Genomic DNA, 10,060 nt, shown 5'->3' on the forward strand with positions numbered 1-10,060 from the left:
TCGGAGTCAACCCGGTTATTATCAGCTGCTTAACGACACCGAGCGGACTCACGTTCACGTTTGAAAGCAGCGCTGATTCCAGAAACCTCAGCACAAAGTGAGTTTGTTAATCTGAGCCAGCATGACGAACAAGGGAAGCGAGCGTCAGCGGAAAGCGGGGGGCGGAGCAGAGCAGAGATAGTGGAATTTTGGGGTAAGGGTCTATGTAGGGGGCGGGCGTATTACGTGAATGGACCTGTCTGATTGGCTGCATATCAGAAGGGCTACATTTGATTGGTCAAATAATACTTCCGCTTAAAAAACAGAGCTGGTTTACAAAAAGTTGATGTATGACACGGATGGAAATGTTTGAACCAAACATTTATCGCCGTTTTTGACGTCCTTTGCGGTAGGCCTATCGCACGTCCTGTTATTGCGATGACGATAATTTTTCGATACATTGTGCAGCCCTACTATTTAGAATATTTATTATATATTATGTTCATATATTGTTAATATTTAGTTAGTTTAGTTGTTTTTGTATTTTTGATTCTATATATTTTGATACAGTATATAATGTATATTGCTTTACATTCTGACAACTTCATAGTAATTAATGTAAATATGTGCAACTTAGAAAAATGAATGTTCAATAGTCGTTCTAATAAAACATGCCTGTTTGCAGAAAACATGCATGTGTTTGTGCAGGTGGGGTAGTGTGGTGGTGGTGGTGGTGGGGGGGGGGCTCAAAGGGGGACTCGCCCGGGGAGTAATTCCATGTAGAACTGCCACTGGGAACAAGCACAATTCAGCCAAAGTTTCATCATCAGGGAACATTTTCTAAGTGACAAGTCTCCCTGAGAGACCGGGTTTGGAAAACTCTCGCTTCAGTGGAAGGAATCTTCCTGCATGGTTCTGCAACATTCTCCAAGCCCCTCTCCACATCTTCAGCTTGCTGTGCACCTTATGTACATGCTGACAGTGAGCTGCACTGAGCGATGTCCAGCTCAGATGTTCAGAAGGGAATCTTTTCTTGAGTGATTTAGCAACATCTGCGATTTGCTAAACGAATAAAGTGTCAGTTTGTCTGCGTGCGTCGGAGTAATTCTTTCTTTCTCCGTCAAAATAAACGGCCAAATACGGGAACTGTCCGGTCAACACAAGCCCTGCTTTTAACTGTTCTGTTTTCTTGTGAAAATAGATAAAATTAAACTTGATTAACACCAGAGGCAGGCACACTGCGCCGTTATCTCTGTCACTGTAAATAAGGGAAAAACAAAATGATCGGATCCTTTTCTGACCTTCCCCACCTACAAAGTTTTATTACAACAATCAAACGTGACAGAGCCTGGATTTGTATTCTGAACAGTCTAAACATGTTTTAAAAAGTAACGTATGACAAAAGTGGCACCTGCTCAGTAAAACCACCAACAGAGTGAAAAATATCAAAATATTGTAGGCAGAGACGGGCTACAACTTCTGGATCCACTTTATATAAATCGTTTTATTGATTATCGTTTTATGAAAGATAGCTTTGACGTACACGAGCGACCAGTACCAGCTGCTGTCTGACGGTTTTGTGTTCTGGGGCAGCGGCTGGATCTCTGGGACTTGGAGCTCTCTTAGTCTCCTACACATCTTTGGGGCAGATCTGTGGCCCCCCACACTCTATTAGACGCTCTTATAGAGAAACCTTACATAAACAAGCGCTTGTACACACACAGGTGCTCACATGGTGCTCTCATAAGTATGGACTTGGGCACGTTCAACACATGTCTTAAGGCTGTTGTTGCCACTAAATGCACTATGATTTATTATTATCGTGTGATTGTATTTCTTCAAGTTGACACAGTGATGGCTTGCTCCTGTTGTGTTGTGTGTCCCATTTTTTCTCTTCTTTCTCTTTCTGCAGGCCTAGAAGCAGACTCTTGTTCATTATTGTTTATTTTTGTTGGACCCCTCCCCCCTATCTCCCCCCACCTTTTGTCTTTGTCTTTATCTTTCACCTCTGATTCCGTTGTCTGGTCGGAGTTACAAAGTATTCAAAAACAATAAAGTTTAAAGTATCAGACGTGACATTAGCTTTGATGCTCCACCTGAGAGTAAATCTGTAAGGCTTTTCACCAACATTCAGACATCAATTCTGTTTGCTTCACAGCCAGACAGGACACAGGGAAAAAATAATAATGTAATATTGTGAGTTTATTTTTAGTCATGCGAAGTTTAACGTAGAAATAAGTAAAACGTTATTAAAAGTTACAGTACTTAAAGCTAAACTGAGATTAAGTAAAATAATGTAAATACCATAGACTATTCAAAAGTTTGACTGATAACAAGGGGGTGTTTAAACTATTTAAGTAGCATTGTTTAAGACTAAATTAAAGAATATGTTGTGACTGAATATTTCCTACAATGCAGTTATAAATAAATGTTTTTTAGTACATGTGTTGTCGACTATTTGAATTAGTCTAAGCACTCTATATAGAATACAGCAGGTGTATGTGCACTTTCATAAGTGCAAGTAAGTACTAATAAAACTTGACATTTAATAACTTTTGATATTTTTAAACAATAGTTTGAAATTTGGCATGATTTAAAACTTCATTCTTGGTGTTTGATTAGATATTTTCATTTTTATATTATGATTCCTTGTTCAGGGGTTATCAGTAAAGTAGTAATAATTATAGTAATAATTATGTTAATGTATTTTGTCATAGATGTCACACACAAGTTATTGATTATTGCCCTTTAAATTAGATTATACTGTGATTAACTCATTTAAAGAGCAAGTTGCTCCCAAATCAACTTTTTTTTTCTGATAAACTATATAAATGTGTGTCTAATTGTGCTACAGAAATGCGTAGGCAATAGTTTTGCACTTTAGTGCATTTTAGATAAGATTTTAATTTTCTGCCTAAAACTGTCAGTGTTGTGCGGTTGTCAGATAAAAACTCTGCACTGCATTTGAATTTAAATCTGTCATAGCTATTGGCTAAGAGGTACACAGTGATGTTAGATGGTACATTTTGATGTCACAATGTTGTGAGTGTGTGTATTTGTTTGTGGCTCCACCCTCTCGGTCTGCTAGACAACAGCATTTGTTGCATTTTTCAAACAGGAAGTGGGAGTTGAATAAGAATGTGGCCATGGGTGACTTGCTCTTTAAAATGTAGGATTGTTTTTACAATTATATAAGTTTAGCAAATTGATGGTTGCATAAGATTCTAAAAGGCGTGTGTGTGTGTGTGTGTGTGTGTGTGTGTGTGTGTGTGTGAGAGAATGGTGTGAACCAGTTGTTTCTGCCAGTTGAATCTCTTGGATTTCCCTGCATGTGTAGCTCGGGGGTGACGATGGCTGAAGATATCGCGTTAGCATTCACACTTGTTCAATTTTCAATTTTAATTCTGGTGCCTGTTAGCAGCTGAAACACATCCTCACGTGCTTGTGGATATCATATATTCTATATGAAAACATGACTGTAATAATAAGTAAAGGTTATCAGCTGTAGCTTCAGTGTGGTAAGGAAACGTGACAAAAGAAAACAAAACACACTTCTCTTTATGGCCTATATTGTTGTCATCAACATAACGTGATTTACAGAATACATGTGACCAACTAACATTTCATGTTCTACCACCGGATGTTTGGATCAGAATATGAACCAATCAGATCTTAGATCATGTGAGAGCCAGGTGTTTCCCGTCATCCTCTAGATCAGTGGTTCCCAAACTTATTTAGCCGCGCACCCCCTTCTATGTCCGGACCACGTCGACGCACCCCCCCACACACACACACACATCAGGGCGTAGCTATATATATATCAGACGTCAAGCTAAACAGACAGGGTAAAAAAATATGATCGACCTTTTTCCCCCTCACTTTCATTTTTTAAATAGTAATTAATAAACATTCTATACCATTACAATTTCCTTCGATTTAATTTTAAATAAATATTTAGGGTGCTCAGGTAGCATATAAACAATGCAATTTAACGGTTTTCTTAAAGTAGGAACGTTTAACCTGTGCGGCCAGAGCGCTCTCCTTCCTTCTGCTCTGCGTAAACCTGAGCTGATCACTTGTGTGTAATCAAATGTCTATAGGGGACAAGATATAGCCATGAGGTTCACGTTTGCCTCAGAGCGACTTGCTGTTTTATGGTGTGGCTGAATCTGCGATCCGCTGCCACTCGGACAAGAATAACAAATGCTGCACCTTCCGAGTCACTGGCTGGAGCGGACCCAACTTTAATACGTCATCCCAAAATAGAAGCTAATATCTTAATTTGACCTGGAATGAAGAATGTTGTTATAAAACCTCTTAAAAGTTTTTATCACAGAGGAGTCAGAGCTCATTTCTGCCTTCAGTCTGACGGCGCGCCGCAGTTTGCGCAGCGTGCACTTATTGAATCTGTGTGTGTGTGTGTGTGCGCGCGCGGCACAGCTCCATGAAGCTTGGTTTATGCTTGACGCATTCACTTTCCGCTTGGTGATGCGGCTCGCGGATAGAACACGCTTCACAACTTGCAGCGTTTAAGTCACTGTGTCTCGTTATTGGTTCTATTTAAACCAACGTTGTAAAATTACTTCTGCCCAGCCCAGATGTGCTCCCTTGTGCACCCGTGAGCTGTGGTTCCGCTGGCACGCGTCTGACCTCTGACAGATGCATTCTGAACTTCAGATCTTCAGCGCGCTGTCAATAGCCTGAATGGGAATCATTTCTTGTTATTTAGTTACATCCACAATGTTCTGTGTGTGAGGTTTACAATGTCAGAACACCTGCATGAGACAGGTGTTAATTACAATCTGCCAGAATGACTCACCACCTTCAGATTTCTCCAACACCGTTAAAAATGATCAAATACGGAACATATCGGCGTGCGCAGGCCAGAGTGTTGAAGCTCGGCGCATTGTTATTATGAAGTTAGGGCACATGTGGAGGACACACACACACACACACACAAATATACTTGTTTTCAATTACATTTATTGTGCCCACTTACTTTTTCTTTGGCCCACCCACAAATGAGTTTCTGGCAGCGCTAATGGTGACACCTGACAGACTTCTCTGAGCTCCGCAGCCATTACACTTTTCATCTCGCGCACCCCCTAGCGGCAGCTCGCGCACTTTGGGAATCCCTGCTCTAGGTTTTGCAGCCGAGGGAGAGCAACTGCAGCGCCTTGCTCCAAAATCTGCGGCCGCCTTGATCTCACAAGGTTATCGTTGCCTACGTATGCATGACGTCAGAGCAAGTCGGCGTCAATTCGGACACAAATCTAACCGGCATGCACTGCTCGCCGATCACCGCTGGTCTAATCTGCGCAGAACTGGCTCATCTCCAACACAGGCAACGGCTTGAGTACAGCAAAGCGGAGTTGGTGATGTACTGCGTTGTATGGCGGAAGTATGCGACGACTAGGGATGAGTACCGAATTCGGTACTTTTTAAGGTACCGACCGAATTCCATAGAACCGACCGAACACCGATTCACGTCAATTCAAACGGTGCCTCGTTTCGGTACTGCCAAGACAGTTGCGCATGCGCAAGAGCGTTATGTCGCCGGTCCCTGCGAGCCCGTTGTAAACAGAGCAAGCATGGTAGAAAGAACGCACGCTAAAGCTTGGGTCCACTTCACTAAATGTGGTGGATAACTGGGTGATGAAACTAGCGACAGACAACGATCTAAGTGAGACATCCTCATCTTAATCTGCTCCAGTAGGTAAATAAAATGTTTAAGATAACGTTACCTTGATTTGTTAGCTTCCGTTTCGCTAATGGTGCGTTCGCTTTCTCCTCGGAACTCCGAATTTCCGACTAGAAGAACATGAACGCGCTCTAAAGTTTGGCTTTACTTTACTAAATGCGACGGGTGATTGGGTGAAGGTAAAACCAGTGACAATTATCTAAGTTTGAGGCATCATCGTTTTAATCTGCTCCAGCAGCGAAATAAACTGTTAAAGATAACGTTAGCTTGATATGTTAGCTTCCATTGCCACCATTGTTATCAGCTAATGGTGCGTTCGCTTTCTCCTCGGAAATTCTAACTTCCCAGTAGGAAAAATCAAATGAAAAAGGACGGCAAAAGGAATGAAGATACACAGTAAATTTAGTTCACAGTAAAGATGTTTGCTTCAGTTTAATTATCAGCTTATAAAACTACAAGGACGATGTTAAAATACAAACTTGTATGTTATTTATCGTGATATTTATCAAATATGGTTATATATTGAGAAAAATATCTATTTAATTATAAAAGAGAATTAAAATAATAAACACTCAAAAGTATCGAAAATTGGTACCGTTAAGTACCGGTATCGACTCGTAGGTACCGGGAATTAGTACCGGATCGATTCAAATGTCAAAGGTACCCATCCCTAGCGACGGCAAAATCATGTTTTGTTGAGGGAACAAACAAATTAAAACTTGAATACGTTATTATGTTTGTGAATGTGTACAAAATAAAGGTTTATTACATTTAAAATGGTTCAGTTGTTATTTTGACTCATTTTGGCAGCTGACCAGCGGGGCCGATAGATTCTTGGCAGGGCCGGTAAATATTCAGAGTTACCGGCCCAGCTGGCTGGTTGGTTTTGAAGTTAATGTCCACCCCTGTACATTATGATGTCACAATGTTGTGAGTGTGTGTATTTGTCATCGACATTAACATATGTACAATGAGTTTCCATAGGCTCCAATAACAAGTTTTTGTACTAAAATGGGAGGTGGCCACCACCGCCATTTTGACCGTGTCACCGGTTCCGTCAAGGCCAGACAATTCCATAAAAGGGAAGAGAGGAGGAGCTGAGGGTGGGGCTGCAAGGCTGGGATCAACTCAAAATCTCGGAGCAGTTTCCAAGCCAGGCCGAGTCTCAGACTGAGGCTTTTCCACGGAGCTAGCTCTGTGGTCACGTGTGTCGGATGCTCATTAATTATACAGAATTTTAGTCTTTAAATACACTTAAACAGAAGAGTGAGAAAAAAATTCACCCCCTCAGAGTTGTCATGAGTGTAAACTAGATCATTTAAACCAAAAACATGTTTTGGTACCAGGCTGTAAACATGTTTATTTCTGCTGTGAAATTGGTATTTTTTAACATGGGAGTCAATGAGGATTTGCTCGCTTCTGACTCCAGCCCCTAGTGGATGAGGGTGGAACTGCAATTTTTGGTACTTCCGGGTTGGGACCGATTTTAGAGCCGCATTGTGGGGGCTTGGTATTTGTTTGTGGCTCCACCCTGTCGGTGTGCTAGGCAACAGCATTTGTTGCATTTTTCAAACAGGAAGTGGGAGTTGAGTAAGAACCTGGTCATGGGTGACTTGCTTTTTAAAATTTAGGATTGTTTTTACAATTATACAAGTTTAGCAAATTGATGGTTGCATAAGATTCTAAAAGGTGTGAGTGAGTGAGTGAGTCTAATTCTGTCTTTACTGAGTACAGACACATGATAACATAGAAATCCATAGTGTTTGTGTTGCTTTTCTAATAGTGCTGTCATGTATTTTATGTTTCAAACAGCATTCGCTATGCCTGGCAAAGAGTCCAAACGCAAGGCGGATGCTGCTAAGCGCAGCAATCGTCCAGCTCCGCCTATTCGTATCGGGATTCCAACGCACAGCAATGATGATGTTAATTGTATGTATTGCAGTATTATTTCGCAGAACAAATTATTGTAGTGTTTTGCAATTCATTTAATCTATACTGTATTTATGTAAGATGAAAAATTATTAGCCAAAAAGATTGTTAATTTTTGTGTGTGTGTTTTTGTTTTGTAAGTTTCTGGAACTGGCTTTCGTCATCGAGTTCGTCGTTGGCCGACCAGTGTGATTTCTAACAAAGCTCACAAGCTGGTCCTTCCAGATGAGATTCCTGACAAGAAAGTGAGTGTAATGTCCACAAATATTTAAAATGTAAATATAGATTTTCTTCCAATAATATCTAGCAGTACTCTGGGATTCTAAGGATACGGTCAGATGGTGTTGAAGCCGTTATCAGTTACAGTGCTGCAAACAGACTGAATCGGCTTCTTTTTGACATGTGCCTAAAGTCTACCAACTTTTGAATCTTAATAGAAAACCTAGTTGTGTTCATCTTCCTTTTTAGTCGGTGCTTCTCAATCTGTGATTTAGAACTTAAGCTGCTCAGTTATTTTTACATATCTTTATTTGTATTTATGTTGGTGTATTCTGTGATTAGTTTTACCATTTCATGTTTTATTGTTTGTAAACTTTGACTGTTTAATGTGATCTCTTTCTTCCTGAAAAGCATATTGCATTGCCGTTTGTATGAAATGTCATAGAAATACAGATTGTTTTATATTGAAATGTATGTATTAATTTTTCTAATTTAGTTCATCCTACTTGTTGGGGACTCCCACTTGAGGTCCGTGGCAGACGGCATAGTCCCTATGCCGGTTGGCGGCCTCGCTTTTGGTGTGATGTCCACTCCAGGAGCTTGTGCAGATCTTCTGCGCCTTGAGGTTTCACAGGCTGTGTTACCTCGGGAGCCTGATGCTGTTTGCGTCATGGCTCCTTCTAACAACCTTACGGCCAGCAGAACAGTTGAAGAGGCAGGGGATGCATTTGAGCGGTACCTTTTGGCTGTTCTCAGTCGCTGGCCTAAGGTGAGAGGCTGATTTGTGTAATTTTGAAGGTATGAGAAATGACAGTAAACGTACATCTTTAAAAATAATTGTATTCTTTCTTCTTCTTTTTTTTTTTATTTTTTTTTTAGGTTTTCTGTACCTCCATGATTCCCCGTTTAGTTGGTTCCTGGGAGCGTCAAGACCTGTTTCAGCAGGAGTACCACCGCAGATCGGCTAAGCTAGGTAAGTTGCAACATAATTAGATGAAACGGTAGTATTAACGACAAGCGTTATTGCTATTTACTCTTAGGTATCAAACAATCACAATGTATAACTTTACATGAATTTTTTCCTTCTGCTTCGAAGGTGTAAGTTATGTGCCGATCCACGATCACCTACCCAGGTACCGTCTTAAACTGTGGTGCCGTGATGGTGTAAGTATATTGCTTGGAAGAAAACAAGGTAAAGGTTCTTAAGTTTGAGATGATAAATTTGTATTTTCTTTTGTTCGTGTTTGTGGTTGCAGATCCACCTCAGTGATAATCACGGGATGCCTATACTCACGCAACTGATGTGGAATGCCTCCTATCAGTTCTTGGAGACACACGCACCAAAGCCACTGGTGCAGCACCAGGTGTCTCGTCCGCAGAAAGCGAGTATTGTGCCCCGTGTGGTTGTGAAGGGTGTGGAACGCATTCCACCTCCACGCCCTTCCGAATGGACGTTTGTGAGACCTAGCGGGAAGGTGAGAGACTTTATAAAGTATAAATATTGTAAAATGTTTATAATTTTAGGCAACTGGGCCAGTAATGCTTCTAAATGTGTTTTCTTTTATTTACCATTGCAGAGAAACCATTCAGGGGAATTTGAAAAGACTTCTAATTCCCCCAAGAAACGAGTGGTTGTTTCTAAGGTTTGTGAATGTTTTTGATTGATCTTTTTCAAAGAATTTTGATTAGATGATAATATGTGGTGAATTTTCTTCAATAGACTGATGACACTTCAGTGGCCTTGAAGGAGTGTTTCATCCCCTGAATCCCGTTAGGTTCTCACCTTCAATTCTGGCTGCCATGGACACGATTGCTCCAGCGGATGGTCCCACAGAATTACAGGTAACTTTAAAGCTAAAGTTTATTATTATCTTTTAATGTAATGTTGTTCCTGATGCTTGTAATATGGGCTGTCTGTATGGTATATTTGAAAGTATTGTACTTAACCGTATTATTTTCTGTTTGTAGACTACATCTGTGCGACATTTTAAGAAAGCAGCTAGGCGTGTCCAGCAGGAGGTTGATTCATTAAATTATCTGGCATACAAATACATTGTGGTGTTATTTTTCTTCACCGTTGTTGTTCTTGAATTATAGGTTGCATCCACACCTTGCATAAATCCTCTTGCAGACGTGGAGTCTGTTCGGTCTAGGAAGGAGGTAAGAAGCGTGTGTTTCAAATATAAAAACTAAACTAATCTTTATTGACGATGTATTGACCTTTAATTTCTT

At 40.6% G+C, this 10,060-nt stretch overlaps 1 protein-coding gene across 1 annotated transcript in view; it reads left to right on the plus strand.

Annotated features, from left to right (window-relative positions):
* The window catches only part of LOC129160663 (uncharacterized), a 33,612-nt gene that overhangs the window by 10,087 nt on the left and 13,465 nt on the right, over positions 1-10,060 (plus strand). Inside the window, 11 exon segments of the mRNA XM_070545562.1 lie at positions 7,493-7,609; positions 7,751-7,854; positions 8,325-8,597; positions 8,708-8,801; positions 8,925-8,992; positions 9,085-9,303; positions 9,406-9,471; positions 9,549-9,588; positions 9,591-9,670; positions 9,797-9,847; positions 9,926-9,988. Of these exon segments, the coding sequence (XP_070401663.1) occupies positions 7,501-7,609; positions 7,751-7,854; positions 8,325-8,597; positions 8,708-8,801; positions 8,925-8,992; positions 9,085-9,303; positions 9,406-9,471; positions 9,549-9,588; positions 9,591-9,670; positions 9,797-9,847; positions 9,926-9,988 (1,167 nt within the window). The 5' untranslated portion in view covers positions 7,493-7,500.

Source organism: Nothobranchius furzeri, chromosome 16, assembly GCF_043380555.1.
Source record: "Nothobranchius furzeri strain GRZ-AD chromosome 16, NfurGRZ-RIMD1, whole genome shotgun sequence".
NCBI classification, from domain to species: Eukaryota; Metazoa; Chordata; class Actinopteri; order Cyprinodontiformes; family Nothobranchiidae; genus Nothobranchius; species Nothobranchius furzeri.